The 18,648-nt window shown below is 38.0% G+C and overlaps 1 protein-coding gene across 3 annotated transcripts in view; it reads left to right on the top strand.

Moving 5' to 3' along the window:
- Kdm5a (lysine demethylase 5A) overlaps positions 1 to 18,648 on the top strand; it is an 89,574-nt gene that overhangs the window by 47,242 nt on the left and 23,684 nt on the right. For all 3 annotated transcript variants that reach the window (XR_012448917.1, XM_074076324.1, XM_074076325.1), the window contains exons 20-24: positions 553 to 691; positions 2,902 to 3,081; positions 3,706 to 3,867; positions 5,533 to 6,084; positions 6,431 to 6,574. Coding sequence is in view for 2 of the 3 variants with exons in the window: in XM_074076324.1 (XP_073932425.1) it covers positions 553 to 691; positions 2,902 to 3,081; positions 3,706 to 3,867; positions 5,533 to 6,084; positions 6,431 to 6,574 (1,177 nt within the window). In the remaining variant the exon portion in view is untranslated. The remainder of the gene's footprint in view (positions 1 to 552; positions 692 to 2,901; positions 3,082 to 3,705; positions 3,868 to 5,532; positions 6,085 to 6,430; positions 6,575 to 18,648) is intronic.

Genomic DNA, 18,648 nt, shown 5'->3' with positions numbered 1-18,648 from the left:
CACAGTTCTCACAGTTGTGAGCTGTAGTAATTTGTTCTTTCCATTACAAATAAGACTTCTTATTTTCTGATTAGTTGAGAATAAAGTCTGTTTTATTCATGTTTGTGTAACTAGGTATTAGTGAATATAATTAAGTTAAATGTATATGGTCAAACATTAATGGATTTCTCATCTGTTGCTTTTTGCATTGCTATCAAACGCACATCTCTGACCATTTCAGGTATTGTAGAGAGCTAGAGTAGAGGCAGCCCAATGCTGGGTAGTGAAAGGAGCCTGGAGCCAAGACTCGTTCTGAATCAGTCCTTCAGGTGTGTCATTTATTACATTAAATGACTTCGGGCAAAATAATTGATCTTCTTTGTTTAAAGTTTTCTTGCCTATAAACTGGAAATAAAGATGGTGGTTTCTTTGCCTTCCTTATAGGATTGTGGTAAGAATTGAGTGAAATCATATATATGATAGTTCTCTATACATTATAAAATTCTTTTTAAATGTTGTTAGCACTTGGTTTTTTCCTCATATATTCCACTCTGTTTCTTACTGTTCATTTAGACCCCGGCACAGTGTAGCAAGTTTAGAAAGTATTGTGAATGAAGCAAAGAACATTCCAGCCTTTTTACCCAATGTTTTGTCCCTGAAAGAAGCCTTACAAAAGGCTCGAGAATGGACAGCTAAAGTGGAAGCTATTCAGGTAAGGAGATTTTTGCATTAACCTTCTACCCATCAGGTGGTGCTTGTCTCACAGATGAATCATTTCAACCTTTAATTCTTTAGAATGGAACAATCATAATAAAAGAATGGTACTTATTCTTCCATCTGCTTCTGTAATTCAAGATAAATACCACTTACTGAAACATTGCTAGTTTTTTTCTTAAGAAAGGTGATGGAATTAACTACCCAATTCCTTACCAGTAGGGGGCTTATTATTGGATATATTGTTGAGTCTTTTTCCATCTACATGAAACACTTTTAAAATAAGAGGCAGAAAAATAAGATGAAATTAACATTTACTGAGCACGCAGTACTCTTGTTACTTTTTTAGATGCCTGGGAGTGGGAATATAAGGAAAAGAATATTAAAAAAAATAGAACTCTGACTTTCAAAATACCATATTTTCTACTTGGAGAGACAAATGCATTGTAATTCCAATCAGAGTGAAATCAGTGCTAACGTATGCTTCAACTATAAAAAGCCTTTAAGCAGCATCCATAGTATTGTGTATATAAATACTTTTGATTATAGAACTGTGTCCAAAGAAAAAGAAAAATAACTCTCTTCTAGTAAATTGTCGTCTCAAGAAAACATTTTGTAGGTGACTTTTCTGAATTTTCAGTTAACGTTTTCTGGGAACTGCTTAGCTGCCTCTGTTTCTATCTTTCTGTCTGTTTCTCTTATTGTCTGTATTCATCAGGCCAGCTTCTTTGTTTATTTTGTCTTATTTCAGGCAATTGGTTGTCTTCAAAGTCTGATAATCTTTAATTGGCTGTTTATGATTGAAAGGCTAGGTTGACAAGCTGTTAGCTCTCTCCCTTGGTAATTCTGAAGGCCTGTTTCTCTACTAGGCTCGTCTCTCCTCAGTGAAGTATTGACTAGTGAGTGCACAGGTTTTGTTGATAAGCAGACTTTTCTATTTTTTTTTTTTTTCTTTTTTGGCAGTATTGGAGGTTGAATTTTGGGTCTCATGCTTGCTAGGTTGGCACTCTACCATTTGAGTCACTCTGCCAGCCTGACTTTTGTTTAGGATAGATGGTTTTGCAACATGGTATATCTAGGCTTGGCCATGAGGTATTCTGTAGTTATATGGCTATAGTTTGGCAAGAGAGGGAGTAGTAAAGGTTTCATGACTCTTTCTGTGTCTTGAGTGTTGTTATCCATTTCATTAGCTATACATTCTTATCCTGGTTTCATTGTGATTTAATTATGCTATTATAGTATTTCATAGGACTAAACCACTTCATTATTCTTTTAAAAAATGCATAGAGTTCTTTCCTGTTTCTTTTTCCACTTTAGTTTGTCTTTCAAAATGACTTTACAAATGTGTCAGTTGATGTATGAGAAGTCACTTAATATTGGAACGCAGTGTAGAAGTTCTGAAAGTAACCATGACTTCACTGCATGGAAGTGTGGAAGCATTGTGAACTTAGAAGGAGATACTCACCTTATTTCTTTTATACAACATAAAATGGAGGTGATGGCCAGAACTAAACTGCTGCTTTTAGTTCTGTGTCCACAGAAAACCTATTAGTTTTCATTATAATACACTTGATTTCCACACTGTAGAAAAAGATGAGTTTGTTGGCCTGTATGAGATGAAGTATTTCTTTCCATCTACTAGCAAATGCATGTCTTCATTTCTAATTGCATTCATATGTGTCTGTTCTTCACATTGTCATTTGAATGGTTTTTACATCTTACTGGTTCTCTCATTAATTAATAAAATGAATAAGGTCCTTGGCAATGTGGTCATTAAAAATGAATTCATGCTGGGGACATGAGTTCAATCCCCAGTACCACAAAAAAAAAAAAAAAAAGAATTCATACAAAATTTTTAAATAGGACATTGAAAATTATACTAATTCAAGAGGAGCAGCTAGGTTTATTTGGTACAAAGATTAACACTAGGGATTGGTGGAGTGGTTCAAGTGGTAGAGTATCTGGTCTTGCAAATATGAGACCCTGGGTTCAAACCCCAGTACTGGAAAAACAAAAGTTAACACTAGGGCTGGAGATGTAACTCAGTAGTAGAGCATCTGCTGTTAATGTATAAGGCCTTGGGTTCTATCCTCAGTAGTGGAGGTGGGGGGGAGTTAACACTAAGGTTTTTCTAAGTTCTTCCAACAGTATATTGCCAGGCTTCGTAGTAGAACTCAAATTGTGTGGGAATCTACTTTTGTTTTTCAGAGTGGCAGCAACTATGCTTATTTGGAGCAGCTTGAAAGCTTATCTGCTAAAGGGCGTCCTATCCCTGTGCGTCTTGATGCACTGCCTCAAGTGGAATCACAGGTAGCAGCAGCACGAGCCTGGAGAGAACGGACCGGACGAACCTTTCTGAAGAAGAATTCCAGTCATACATTGTTACAGGTAAAAAGATTGGTTTAAGTATATGAACTTCAGAACTCCCATCAGTATTTGATTAATTAGTATGTCTAAGTAGATAGTAGTAAGTAGGATTGGTGAGGGTTGTTTTCTGTTTTATATGGTCATCGTTACAAGTGGTTCCTATTAGGTGGTATCAAATATTGACCTGAAATCTGGAGCCTTAGACAAACTCTTTCTGTTTATCTTGTTCTGGGTCCAGAAAAAGCAATCAACCTGGACCTTACCTCTTTTGTTAATGGACTCTGTCACTGGAAGACCTTATTTTTCTGAAGCACAAATTTAAATATTCCTTGTCCTTTTTATGTTGAGCATGTGAACATAGTACTTGAGAGGATAGGCTTTGAGGATTAGCTCCTTAATTACTAGCCCTATGTCCTTAGGTAAGTTGTTCCCTTTTTGAGTCTGTTTCCCTTGTTTGTAAAATATGGAAAATGATACCTGCTACATAGGGTTGTTGTGAAGATTAAATTAGATAATGCACATAAAGTCTTTAAGGTACCTGGGATATAGTGAGTGGTCCATAAATGGTTCCTTTTATTATTTTCACTTTAAAGATTGGTTTTTAAAACCATAGTTCATATTTTTGTTTTTGTATTTGTTTTTTAGGTGCTAAGTCCCCGGACTGATATTGGTATATATGGAAGTGGTAAAAACAGGAGGAAAAAAGTAAAAGAACTAATAGAAAAAGAAAAAGAGAAGGATCTAGACCTTGAGCCCTTGAGTGATCTGGAGGAAGGACTAGAGGAAACAAGAGATACAGCCATGGTGGTAAGAAACTGTAATGTACCTTGAGTTTGCTTCATGAATGCAGAACACTATGAATATGTTAGCAGGTTTGCTGTTCATATGCTTTTCACTGTTTTTACTTACATATATTTTACCTTAGGGTATATTTTCTTAGCTCTTGTATGTCTTTTCCACATCTGTTCTTTATTATTTTAATAGTTGTGCAATATTCCATCAAAGTTGATCATAATTTGCTGAGTTTCCTTTTCTTTTTTTTTTTTCTTTTTGTTGTTGCCATGCTGGGGATCAAACTTAGACTTCTCACATTCTAGGCAAGTACTGTCCTACTGAGCTTCATCCCAGTCTGCTGAATAGTTTTTTAATGTTGAACATTTATGCCTGTTACTAAAGTCTCTCTTGTAGGTAATAAAGTGAACTTTTTCTTCTTTTTTTTTTAAATCTTTTTTCTATTCTTGACTTTAGGTTAGAATTGAATAGTATTTTGTGACTTAATATTCTTGCACTTTCCAAAGCAGTTATACCAGCTTACTGGTGCCAGTACTTTTTAAAATAGCTCCCTTCTCTTAGTTGCCTTTGACAGTGAGTACTCAATAAACTATTTGTAGCAATTAGAATTAAGGGGTTTTTTTTGTTTTGTTTTGTTTTGAGTGTAGGATGAGTGTGTTAAGATTATTAGGAGACTGAGAAGTAGAGCAAAAATAAAAATTAGTTTGGATGATACATAATAGTATGGAATAATCTGTTTTTTTTTTTAATTTTTATTTTATTCATATGTGCATACACTGTTTGGATCATTTCTCCCCCCTTCCCCCGCCCCCTCACTTACCTCCCTCCCTTACCCCCCCCACCCCTCGCTACCCAGCAGAAAGTATTCTGTCCTTATCTCTAAGGGAGTGATCCGGATTTGAGGCCAGTGAAAATGGTCTCTCATTAGAGAGTCTGCCTAATAAGTCAATCTTGCCAGAAAAGGAGAACTGAAAATGATTTCAAAATTGTTCCAGAGCTACCCGTAATTTAAAAAGAAAGTACAGAGACAGCAGTCATGATAATTAAATTTCATTTGGTCTTATTTACTTGAAATAAGTTTCATAAAACACTGTTGTAGTTGTCATCAGGTTTTGTTGTTCTACTTCCAAATGAAAAGGAGAGGCCTTCTAGAGAGAGTTAAAAATATATTTGTATACAATTTGCCCTTAATTAACAAGGGCATGGGAATGCTTATTGAGCATTTCCTTGTGCTGGGCACCAAGTTAGACACTTAGATGTGTTACTTTATTTAATCTTTAAAAACAATGAGATGAAGTTGATGATGTAGCTGCCTTTTTCAAAAAAAAAAAGATTCAGAAGAGTTGTGCCATAGATCGTCAGTCTCTAAGTACAACAGCCAGACTTGGTACCCAAATTCCTTGATTTTAAGACATACCCTTGTTCTGCTGTGCCCCATCAAAGAGTTCAAACGAAGTGTGCTACTGATGTAAATTGCCAAGTATGTTAGCACATTTTCCATTTTACACGTGAGGACTGTTTGTGTGGAAATTGCCAGAGTGCCACATTTAGGAAATTGTTTACTACAGTGCTTTTTTATCATGAGGCCACAACTTGGAGAAAGATCCCTCACTGCTGAGCATTGAGTGTTTTAGAGTAAATTCCAGCGACACCTTTCAATTTAGTGTTTGTCGTTTACAGGTGGCAGTTTTCAAAGAACGAGAGCAAAAAGAAATTGAAGCCATGCACTCCCTCAGAGCAGCCAACCTAGCCAAGATGACAATGGTAGACCGCATAGAAGAAGTAAAGTTTTGCATTTGCCGCAAGACAGCCAGTGGGTTTATGCTACAGTGTGAGCTCTGCAAAGACTGGTTCCATAACAGCTGTGTTCCTCTTCCTAAATCAAGTTCTCAGAAAAAAGGGTCCAGCTGGCAGGCTAAAGAAGTAAAATTCCTTTGTCCCCTTTGTATGCGGTCTCGAAGGCCCAGGCTAGAGACTATTTTGTCACTCTTGGTATCTCTTCAGAAGTTGCCTGTAAGGTTGCCTGAAGGAGAGGCCCTACAGTGTTTGACAGAACGTGCTATGAGTTGGCAAGATAGAGCACGGCAAGCCCTAGCCACAGATGAGCTGTCTTCTGCTCTAGCCAAACTGTCTGTGTTAAGTCAGCGTATGGTGGAACAGGCAGCTCGAGAAAAAACCGAAAAGATCATCAGTGCAGAACTCCAAAAAGCAGCTGCCAATCCAGACTTACAGGCAAGTTTCATGTGATAGTGTTTGTCAGTGTATGACAAACTTATCTACCTAACCAGTTGACAAGGAAAACACTAGTAAATTTGCCAGCAGTTATATGATTCATGGCATCTTCTGCATAGACCCATAGCATTTTCTTTCGGTACATATCAAAGTCAGTGATATATTACCTGGAAAAACTATTCAGGCAGATCTTGAGATCGTAATCAAATAATTTGGTTTCTGCTAACTGTTGAAGAACTTTTGTTACTGCTTTGCAAGTTTATTACGTTTTGTTGATCCTAAGCACATATCAATTGCCTATGTTTATTCAGTAAATCTCTCTTTCATCTTGGAATTCTTTGTTTAGGGGCACTTACCTAGTTTTCAGCAGTCTGCTTTTAACCGGGTGGTGAGCAGTGTATCATCTTCTCCTCGACAAACAGTGGACTATGACGATGAAGAAACGGATTCTGATGAAGACATTCGGGAGACATATGGCTACGACATGAAGGTAATTTACATGCACAGGCTGTGTGGGTTCATATCTATTTGGAGAGTTCTTTTAAAAAGCTAATGAATGCTAATGTTTGAGGTCTGAGTGTGGAACAGAAAGCTAGCCTTCTGTCCTGAGTTTATGGTGATAGCATTTTTCCAAAACTTTAAAGGAGCAGGGGAAAATAAGGGTGCTAAAGGAACATTTTTTTTTAAGAAAAGAATTAAAATTAAGATTTTTTGTATTTATTTCCTTACTCTTATAATTCCTTATGACTTAAAGGGACTGGAACAATTATACCTTTAATTTCCTGAACATTTTCATTGCTCATGTTGGTATTTATTTTTGCTGGTACGGAGGTTTAAACTCAGGGTCTTACACTTGCTAGGCAGGTACTCTTCCACTTGAGCCACTCTGCTAGCCCTTTTTTGTATTGGCTATTTTTGAAATAAGGTCTCTCTTTTTTCTTTTTTAACCCAGGCTGGCCTGAATCCACAATTCTGATCTCTGCCTCTCAAGTAACTAGGATTACAGTCATGATCCAACTAGGGAATGTTTTATTGAGGGAATTTTCAGTTACACAGATTAAAGACTTCAGAGAAGTCAAAACTTAAATTAACCTGCTCAATAAGCTTCAATGCACCTTTTTGTCCAGAAATTAGGGACATTTCTTTTTAATAGTCTTGTGTAGGATGACTGGGAGCAGCAGAAAGGGAATACAGCCTGTTCCAAGAATAAGTTAGCTTTTTAAGTGAATACTTGAGTCACCTGTTTGCTACTTCTCAACCATTGCTCTAGAACTGCTAAGGATGGTGTAGTTGCTTGGAAGCAGATTGATAATCTCTGCTGATGAAACGTCACAGATGTTGTATAGATCAGCGTCATTCGTATGGTTGTGTGGGGTTCTCCTTTGCAGAATTTATATGCAGATTCTTAGCTGCTAGGCTCTTCTTTTGAAGCATACACTGGCAGAGTAAAAAACAAAATGATGGATTTTATAGTGTTAGCAATGTATTTGCAACTTAGAGGAGGGGAAGAACAGTGGCAAATTTATGTCAGTTTTGTTTTTTTGGTGGTACTGGAGTTTGAACTCAGGACCTCACACTTGCTAAGCAGGCGCTCTACCACTTGAGCCACACAGCCCTTAGATACTGGCATTTAAAAAAATTTTTTTATTATTCATATGTGCATATAATGCTTGGATCATTTCTTCCCCCCTGCCCCCACCCCCTCCCTTACCACCCACTCCACCCCGTCCCTCTCCCACCCATCCCCTCAATACCCGGCAGAAACTATTTTGCCCTTATCTCTAATTTTGTTGAAGAGAGAGTATAAGCAATAATAGGAAGGAACAAGGGTTTTTGCTGGTTGAGATAAGGATAGCTATACAGGGAGTTGACTCACATTAATTTCCTGTGCGTGTGTGTTACCTTCTAGCTTAATTCTTTTTGATCTAACCTTTTCTCTAGTTCCTGGTCCCCTTCTGTTGGCCTCAGTTGCTTTTAAGGTATCTGCTTTAGTTTCTCTGCGTTGAGGGCAACAAATGCTAGCTAATTTTTTTAGGTGTCTTACCTATCCTCACACCTCCCTTGTGTGCTCTTGCTTTTATCATGTGCTCATAGTCCAGTCCCCTTGTTGTGTTTGCCCTTGATCTAATGTCCACACATGAGGGAGAACATAAGATTTTTGGTCTTTTGGGCCAGGCTAACCGCACTCAGAATGATGTTCTCCAGTTCCATCCATTTACCAGCGAATGATAACATTTCGTTCTTCTTCATGGCTGCATAAAATTCCATTGTGTATAGATACCACATTTTCTTGATCCATTTGTCAGTAGTGGGTTATCTTGGCTGTTTCCATAACTTGGCTATTATGAATAGTGCTGCAATAAACGTGGGTGTGCAGGTGCCTCTGGAGTAACCTGTGTCACAGTCTTTTGGGTATAGATATTGGCATTTTTGAGTGGAAAAAAAGGAAATACTCATGCATTTTCCTACAAAGGAAGCACTTACTGTATTTATTTATTTATTAATTATTTATATATAGGTGGGGGTCTTGCTGTGTTACGAATGGTGACCTTGAACTCCTGGGCTCAAGTGATCCTACTGCCTCATCTTCCTGGGTAACTAGGATTACAGGCATGTGTGACTTCTTTCACTGCCTAATGGAAATTTTTTTTCCCCAAGTTTATTTGCATTGACTTGCTGATCTTTCCTTTTTCACGATGTCCCCTGTTGTAACCATGAATTCATACTTAAAATACTTTGAATTTAATTTTTTTTTTTTTTTTTTGCTTGAGAAAACCCTCCATAGGTTTAGGAAAAAGCATAGGTAATTATAAAATAAGGTCAGTCACATGGTCTTAGTTACTGTAACACTCAAATGTTAAAACAGATGGTTTGTACTTTGTATTGTTTACTTCATTTTGCATGTAATATCTTGTGATCACTAAAATATTCTGAGCACCATAAAGAGAATCATTACTAAAGAAAATACATATATTTAATGAAGTGGAATCTGTCATGGATCTTTTGGAAATATATCTGGGATAATCTTTCACATATTCCATTTGACTATTTCCTTTTGAGGCATGTTATTTACCTTTACTGAAACTCTCCATCCATATTATGGTTTATATTTTACAAATGCATATATGTGTATAATTGCATCAGAAAGAAGTATATTATCTCCCAGGATGCTCCTTTTTATGTCTCCTGATAACTGCTTATTTTAGAGAGGGGCACTGAGCACTGGGATTCTTTCACATTTTCTCCTGCGTACTGATTGATACTTGGGTAGGTTGAACTTTGGTGGAAATAGAGTGGATTTTGTCTGAGAGGTTTGTTCTTAACATTAGATAAGACTACGGTGGGGGATCTGTATGTAAGACATATTTCTAAGTGAGAAGCCATTCTGCCTTCCTGCAGATTTGCCGTTAGTGGAACCAAACAGTTATTTTTTTTCGTCATAGGGAGAGTAATTTTTTAAAATTTGAGAAATGCTAATTGTGTTTATGGGTTACAACATGATATATAATGTATATGGATATGTGTGTGTATATATAAGAATGATTAAATCAAGTGAATTAATATATCATTCATCTCACATACTTGTTTTGTGGTGAGAACATTTAGAATTTCTTAGGACTTAAGTACATAATGCCTTATTAAATATAGTTGCTATGTTTCACAATATATCTCTAGCACATAATCATGTCTAATCGAAACTTTGCACCCTTTGAGCATCGTCTCTGTGTTCCTTCTCATTGTCTCCCTCCAGCCGCAGGTAATTGCAATTCTATTTTATACTTCTGTAAGTGACTTTTTCAGATTCCAGATAGTATTTCTCTTTGGGAAAGTTTTTAAAGTTCACCGTTTTTCAGTTCTCTTACTTTCATTCTGCCTGTCTTTATATTTAAAATATATCTGTTAAAGATTGGGGGGGGGCACTTCTTACTTTTCATATCTTTTTAAATGTTTTAATCTCTGCCTTAATTTAGGGCATTTAATTCTTTATACTTAATGCAAATTGTAAATTCTCACATTTTATACTTCACACTAAGAAAGTAATTTTTTAAAAAATTTCCTTTTACCTTTTATTAATTCCCATCATTATCTTCAGGTCACTGTCTTTCTCATTTTCAAAATTTAACAGAAAATTTCCTGTGTAAGTTAAAACAGTATCAGTGGAGGAGACAGTTGCAGCCAATGAGAAAAATCACCTGGTACCTGAAGCTCTTCTGTCCTTTTAGGACTTGAAATTCTGTTTTAGATTTAATTTGTGGAACTAGGGTTTGACTCAGGGCTTCTTGCAAAGCAGGCATTCTGTCTCTTGAGCCACACCTCCAGTCCATTTTGGTCAAGGTATTTCAGAGATAGGGTCATGCAAACTATTTGCCTAGACTGGCTTCAAACCTTCATCATCCTGCTCTCAGCCTCCCATGTACTAGGATGATAGGTGAGAGCCTCTGGCTCCCACCTTTGGATTAAAAATTCTTGAATAAGACTGAACTGTTATTCTGAAATTCTCAGCAGGTGATATTTTCTTGCAGATATATTCTGCTTTGTGATGCTGGAGGGGGAAACCTCAGGAGGGGCTGCTAAACGTTCTGTAAAGGCCTAGTTAGTAATTATCTTAAAGTTTGTACTGCTAATTTTCTTCTTTTTGTCTGTCTTTTTGTTTTGTTTTTGCAGGACTGGGCTTTGAACTCAGGTCCTCGCTTTGAACTCAGAGCTTGCTAAGCAAGCTCTTTACCTCTTGAGCCACACCTCCAGTCTGTTTTGCTCTGGTTATTTTGGAGATGGAACTATTTGCTCAGGCTGGTCCTGAGTTGCGATCCTCCCAACCTCAGCCTCCAGGGTAGCTAAGATTACAGATGTAAGCCACTGGTGCCAGGCATCTTTTTACTTTTCTTTTTCTTTTTTTTTTTTTTAATTATTCATATGTGCATACAAGGCTTGGTTTATTTCTCCCCCCTGCCCCCACCCCCTCCCTTACCACCCACTCCCCCCCCTCCCGCTCCCCCCCTCAATACCCAGCAGAAACTATTTTGCCCTTATCTCTAATTTTGTTGTAGAGAGAGTATAAGCAATAATAGGAAGGAACAAGGGGTTTTGCTGGTTGAGATAAGGATAGCTATACAGGGCATTGACTCACATTGATTTCCTGTGCGTGGGTGTTACCTTCTAGGTTAATTCTTTTTAATCTAACCTTTTCTCTAGTTCCTGGTCCCCTTTTCCTATTGGCCTCAGTTGCTTTAAGGTATCTGCTTTAGTTTCTCTGCATTAAGGGCAACAAATGCTAGCTAGTTTTTTAGGTGTCTTACCTATCCTCACCCCTCCCTTGTGTGCTCTCGCTTTTATCATGTGCTCATAGTCCAATCCCCTTGTTGTGTTTGCCCTTGATCTAATGTCCACATATGAGGGAGAACATACGATTTTTGGTCTTTTGAGCCAGGCTAACCTCACTCAGAATGATGTTCTCCAATTCCATCCATTTACCAGCGAATGATAACATTTCGTTCTTCTTCATGGCTGCATAAAATTCCATTGTGTATAGATACCACATTTTCTTAATCCATTCGTCAGTGCTGGGGCATCTTGGCTGTTTCCATAACTTGGCTATTGTGAATAGTGCCGCAATAAACATGGATGTGCAGGTGCCTCTGGAGTAACAGTCTTTTGGGTATATCCCCAAGAGTGGTATTGCTGGATCAAATGGTAGATCGATGTCCAGCTTTTTAAGTAGCCTCCAAATTTTTTTCCAGAGTGGTTGTACTAGTCTACATTCCCACCAACAGTGTAAGAGGGTTCCTTTTTCCCCGCATCCTCGCCAACACCTGTTGTTGGTGGTGTTGCTGATGATGGCTATTCTAACAGGGGTGAGGTGGAATCTTAGTGTGGTTTTAATTTGCATTTCCTTTATTGCTAGAGATGGTGAGCATTTTTTCATGTGTTTTCTGGCCATTTGAATTTCTTCTTTTGAGAAAGTTCTGTTTAGTTCACGTGCCCATTTCTTTATTGGTTCATTAGTTTTGGGAGAATTTAGTTTTTTAAGTTCCCTGTATATTCTGGTTATCAGTCCTTTGTCTGATGTATAGTTGGCAAATATTTTCTCCCACTCTGTGGGTGTTCTCTTCAGTTTAGAGACCATTTCTTTTGATGAACAGAAGCTTTTTAGTTTTATGAGGTCCCATTTATCTATGCTATCTCTTAGTTGCTGTGCTGCTGGGGTTTCATTGAGAAAGTTCTTACCTATACCTACTAACTCCAGAGTATTTCCTACTCTTTCTTGTATCAACTTAAGAGTTTGGGGTCTGATATTAAGATCCTTGATCCATTTTGAGTTAATCTTGGTATAGGGTGATATACATGGATCTAGTTTCAGTTTTTTGCAGACTGCTAACCAGTTTTCCCAGCAGTTTTTGTTGAAGAGGCTGCTATTTCTCCATCGTATATTTTTAGCTCCTTTGTCAAAGATAAGTTGCTTATAGTTGTGTGGCTTCATATCTGGATCCTCTATTCTGTTCCACTGGTCTTCATGTCTGTTTTTGTGCCAGTACCATGCTGTTTTTATTATTATTGCTTTGTAATATAGTTTGAAGTCAGGTATTGTGATACCTCCTGCATTGTTCTTTTGACTGAGTATTGCCTTGGCTATTCGTGGCCTCTTGTGTTTCCATATAAATTTAACAGTAGATTTTTCAATCTCTTTGATGAATGTCATTGGAATTTTGATGGGAATTGCATTAAACATGTAGATTACTTTTGGGAGTATAGACATTTTTACTATGTTGATTCTACCAATCCATGAGCATGGGAGATCTCTCCAATTTCTATAGTCTTCCTCAATCTCTTTCTTCAGAAGTGTATAGTTTTCCTTGTAGAGGTCTTTCACATCTTTTGTTAGGTTTACACCTAGGTATTTGATTTTTTTTGAGGCTATTGTAAATGGAATTGTTTTCATACATTCTTTTTCCGTTTGCTCATTGTTAGTGTATAGAAATGCTAATGATTTTTCTATGTTGATTTTATATCCTGCTACCTTGCTATAGCTATTGATGATGTCTAGAAGCTTCTGAGTAGAGTTTTTTGGGTCTTTAAGGTATAGGATCATGTCGTCTGCAAATAGGGATATTTTGACAGTTTCTTTACCTATTTGTATTCCTTTTATTCCTTCTTCTTGCCTAATTGCTCTGGCTAGGAATTCCAGTACTATGTTGAATAGGAGTGGAGATAGTGGGCATCCTTGTCTGGTTCCTGATTTTAGAGGGAATGGTTTTAATTTTTCTCCGTTAAGTATAATGCTGGCTGTAGGTTTGTCATATATAGCTTTTATAATGTTGAGGAACTTTCCTTCTATTCCTAGTTTTCTTAGAGCTTTTATCATGAAATGATGTTGGATCTTATCAAAGGCTTTTTCTGCATCTATTGAGATGATCAAGTGGTTTTTGTCTTTGCTTCTGTTAATGTGGTTTATTACGTTTATTGATTTTCGTATGTTGAACCACCCCTGCATCCCTGGGATGAAGCCTACCTGGTCGTGGTGAATAATCTTTTTGATGTGTTGCTGAATTCGATTTGCCATTATTTTGTTGAGGATTTTTGCATCAATGTTCATTAAGGAGATTGGCCTATAGTTCTCCTTTTTGGAGGTGTCTTTGCCTGGTTTTGGGATAAGTATAATAGTGGCTTCATAAAATGTGTTTGGCAGTTTTCCTTCCCTTTCTATTTCATGGAACAGTTTAAAGAGGGTTGGTATCAGTTCTTCTTTAAAGGTCTGATAGAATTCAGCAGAGAATCCATCAGGTCCTGGACTTTTCTTTTTGGGGAGTCTCTTGATTGCTGCTTCAATTTCATTTTGTGTTATAGGTCTATTCAGGTGATTAATTTCCTCTTGGTTCAGTTTTGGATGATCATATGTATCTAGAAATCTGTCCATTTCTTTTAGATTTTCAAATTTATTTGAATATAGGTTCTCAAAGTAGTCTCTGATGATTTCCTGAACTTCCATGGTGTTTGTTGTTATCTCCCCTTTTGCATTCCTGATTCTACTAATTTGGGTTTTTTTCTCTCCTCATTTTAGTCAGGTTTGCCAGGGGTCTATCGATCTTGTTTATTTTTTCAAAGAACCAACTTTTTGTTTCATTAATTCTTTGTATGGTTTTTTTGGTTTCTATTTCGTTGATTTCAGCTCTTATTTTTATTATTTCTCTCCTTCTATTTGTTTTGGGATTTGCTTGTTCTTGTTTTTCTAGGAGTTTGAGATGTATCATTAGGTCATTGATTTGGGATCTTTCAATCTTTTTAATATATGCACTCATGGCTATAAACTTTCCTCTCAAGACTGCCTTAGCTGTGTCCCATAGGTTCTGGTAGGTTGTGTTTTCATTTTCATTGACTTCTAGGAACTTTTTAATTTCCTCTTTTATTGCATCGATGATCCATTCTTCATTAAGTAATGAGTTATTTAGTTTCCAGCTGTTTGCTTGTTTTTTGTCTTTACTTTTGTTGTTGAGTTCTACTTTTACTGCATTGTGGTCAGATAGTATGCATGGTATTATTTCTATTTTCTTATATTTGCTGAGGCTTGCTTTGTGCCCTAGGATATGATCTATTTTGGAGAAGGTTCCATGGGCTGCTGAGAAGAATGTATATTGTGTAGAGGTTGGATGAAATGTTCTGTAGACATCTACTAGGTCCACTTGATCTATTGCATATTTTAGATCTTGGATTTCTTTATTGAGTTTTTGTTTGGATGACCTATCTATTGATGCTAATGGAGTGTTAAAGTCTCCCACAACCACTGTGTTGGCGTTTATATATGCTTTTAGGTCTTTCAGGGTATGTTTGATGAAATTGGGTGCGTTGACATTGGGTGCGTACAGATTGATGATTATTATTTCCTTTTGGTCTATTTCCCCTTTTATTAGTATGGAGTGTCCTTCTTTATCTCGTTTGATCAATGTAGGTTTGAAGTCTACTTTGTCAGAGATAAGTATTGCTACTCCTGCTTGTTTTCGGGGGCCATTGGCTTGGTAAATCTTCTTCCAGCCTTTCATCCTAAGCATATGCTTATTTCTGTCGGTGAGATGAGTCTCCTGTAAGCAACAAATTGTTGGATCTTCTTTTTTAATCCATTTTGTCAAACGGTGTCTTTTGATGGGTGAATTAAGTCCATTAACATTAAGTGTTAGTACTGATAGGTATGTGGTGATTCCTGCCATTTAGTTATCTTAGTTGTTTGAAGGTTTGATTGTGTGTACCTAACTTGATGTTACTCTCTACTGTCTTGCTTTTTCTTATCCTGTGGTTTGGTGCTGCCTGCCTTTTCATGGTTAAGTTGGGTGTCACTTTCTGTGTGCAGGATCCCTTGCAGAATCTTTTGTAATGGTGGCTTTGTGGTCACATATTGTTTTAGTTTCTGCTTATCATGGAAGACTTTTATTGCTCCATCTATTTTGAATGATAGCTTTGCTGGGTAGAGTATCCTGGGGTTGAAGTTATTTTCATTCAGTGCCCGGAAGATCTCACCCCACGCTCTTCTTGCTTTTAATGTTTCTGTTGAGAAGTCTGCTGTGATTTTGATGGGTTTACCTTTGTATGTTACTTGTTTTTTCTCTCTTGCAGCCTTCAATATTCTTTCCCTAGTTTCTGAACTTGTTGTTTTAATGATGATATGTCGTGGAGTAGTTCTATTTTGATCTGGTCTGTTTGGTGTCCTGGAGGCCTCTTGCATTTGTATGGGAATATCTTTCTCTAGATTTGGGAAATTTTCCGTTATTATTTTGTTGAATATATTACGCATTCCCTTCGCTTGCACCTCTTCTCCTTCTTCGATGCCCATGATTCTCAAGTTTGGTCTTTTGATGGAGTCGGTGAGTTCTTGCATTTTCTTTTCACAGGTCTTGAGTTGTTTAATTAGTAGTTCTTCAGTTTTTCCTTTAATTACCATTTCATCTTCAAGTTCTGAGATTCTGTCTTCTGTTTGTTCTATTCTGCTGGATTGGCCTTCCGTTTTGTTTTGCAGTTCTGTTTCGTTCTTTTTTCTGAGGTTTTCCATATCCTGGCTGTTTTCTTCTTTATTGTTGTCTATTTTTGTCCTGAGTTCATTTATCCATTTATTCATTGTGTTCTCTCTTTCACTTTGGTGTTTATACAGTGCTTCTATGGTTTCCTTTATTTCTTCTTTTGCTTTTTCAAATTCTCTATTTTTATTGTCTTGGAATTTCTTGAGTGTCTGCTGTACATTTTGGTTGACCCTATCCAGTATCATCTCTATAAAATTCTCATTGAGTACTTGTAGTATGTCTTCTTTTAAATTATTCTTGTAGGCTTCATTGGGTCCTTTGGTATAGTTTATCTTCATTTTGTTGGAGTCTGGCTCTGAGTTTCTGTTCTCTTCATTCCCCTCTGGTTCCTGTACTAATTTTTTGCTGTGGGGAAACTGGTTTCCTTGTTTTTTCTGTCTTCCTGTCATTGTCCTTGGTGTTGTTACTGTCCCTGTACTGTGTGTAATTAAGTATTTTCTAGCTTGTAATAATAACAATGGTAATATTGAGAATGGAAGAGTGAGCTGAGATGGAAAGCAAGAAGTTAAAGAAAAGGGGAAAACAAATATACAGACAAGAGGGAGAAAGCAGAACAAGGTATCAGACAAGAGAGTTTCAAAGGTATAAACAGGGAGTGTTAGTGTGCTAATCGACAGTAAGCTGAACAGACAATAGAGTGACAGAGGATTGAAAATCAAAGATAAAAAAAATAAAAAATAAGTATATGAAAGTAATATCTATTTATAAAAATGAATTAAAATAAAATGGAAAATAGAAAATTAAAAAAAACAAAAAAACCCAAAAAACCAAAAAACTTCCAAGTTTATATGCAATGCAATTTCAGTCTTAATAATTTGGATGTCCGTCTCAATCTCCAGTCCTGGAGTTGGTGCCTCAGATGTTGTTCTGTAGTTGTCTCATCAAAGGGGATGCATAAAGTAGAACAAAACTACACTCACACACACACAGAAGAAAAAAAAAAGCCCCACCAAGTGTCCCCAGTTCAAATGCAATAGTTTCAGTAAGTTTTTCGGCTTGCAGGTGTAATTCGGTTGTTCTCTCATCAAAGGTAGGGAGAAAAAGAAAAAAAAAGCGTCTGGAGGCAGTTCTGAGAGTGGTATCTGCAACTGTGGCTGCCTGCCTGCTGCTCTCAGCCTGTAGCTGGCAGCGTTATTTATGCAGATCTCTGGGGTGAGCTTAGCACTCACCTGGCCCCGCAGGCTTTGTTTGCTCAGAGTTCTCCTGTGCGGGGGAGGGGGGCCTCTGCTACAGGCTTTCCCCTTTCCAAGCACTGGGAAAGGCGACACTGCCCCTCGTTGTCAGGCCTGCGTGTTTATTTACAGTTCACGTGGGAAGTGGGTCTTCCCTCCTCTCACAAGCGTCCCCGCTCCTGGTTGCTGGCGCGCCCCGCTCCTGCCAGAGCCTCTCCGGCCCGCCCAGCTTGTTTATTTACAGTCCCGGGAAGGATTCCCTTCCCCCAATCTTCAGCGCTCAGGGCGCCCCGCCCTCTTTCCTGCGTGTCTTAACTGTTCTTATTGCTTAGTACTCAGTTTCTCTTTTTTTCCCGGGTGGAGGTCAGTCTGTCCAGGGGGCTATGCTGCTCTGGCCCAGGCTTGTCTGTGGGGGAACCGCGGTACCGCGAAGCTCACCTGGTCCGCGTCTTCCCAAGCCGTATGGGCGCCGGCCACTGGCGGCCCGGGGGCCTCCTGGTTTCTCCGTTTAACGTGAAGTGGAGATTCTCTGCACCGGCTGGAGGTGTGGAGGAGTCAAAGTTATGCCTTTTCTCGGTGATTATGCCTGCAAAGTGTGTCTCCAGCGTCTCTCCAAGATTTCACTATAGGAGGGTCGCTTTCTGCTTCCTACCTCTAGCCGCCATCTTGGAATTCCCTACTTTTATTTTTTTACACAACTCTTTACAAATGTACAAACTATCCTTAGCTTGCAATCCATACAAAAACATGCTGCCTACTGGGTTTGGCCCACAGATAGTAGTTTGCCAACTCCTGCTCTGTACATTTGTCCTTTGCCAAATGCCTGTCCTACCAGTAGGACATTAGAAAAAAATTAAAAGGCCTGAATGGTGAGGAGGGACTTGGTCTTTGCCCTACTTATTCCCTGTTCCTGTTTTTGCATCCAAATTACGTTTGTTGTTGTGAACCTGGCATAGGCAACTGACTGAAATTTCTACCCCTTCCCACTTCCACATCATGTTCCATCAGAGAAGACACAACTAATTGGCCAGTAGTTCCTCCTCAGAGGTCTGGATTCCAACTCCACACGCCCCTTCTGTAAGCTTTTAGGTTCTGATAACCCCACCAGCCCTAGGGAATGGGAACTCCTTCCTGTAATTACTATCTAGGTGTTTTCTCAGTATTTCTATTTTGCTTTTTCAGTTCTTTAATTCACATTTGACTGGTTTCTCATATTAAATTCTCTATTGAAATACCTGGTATGATTTCCATTTGATTGTACTCAGACTTAAACAAATGAGTTTGTGGAAATGAATTCCGTGGGGAATCATCTGATCTGATTAGAACTGTCA

The sequence above is a fragment of the Castor canadensis genome, chromosome 6 (assembly GCF_047511655.1).
Source record: "Castor canadensis chromosome 6, mCasCan1.hap1v2, whole genome shotgun sequence".
Lineage (NCBI taxonomy): Eukaryota > Metazoa > Chordata > Mammalia > Rodentia > Castoridae > Castor > Castor canadensis.
The sequence above is the reverse complement of the archived record's forward strand: the minus strand, read 5'-3'. Positions and strand labels throughout refer to the sequence as shown.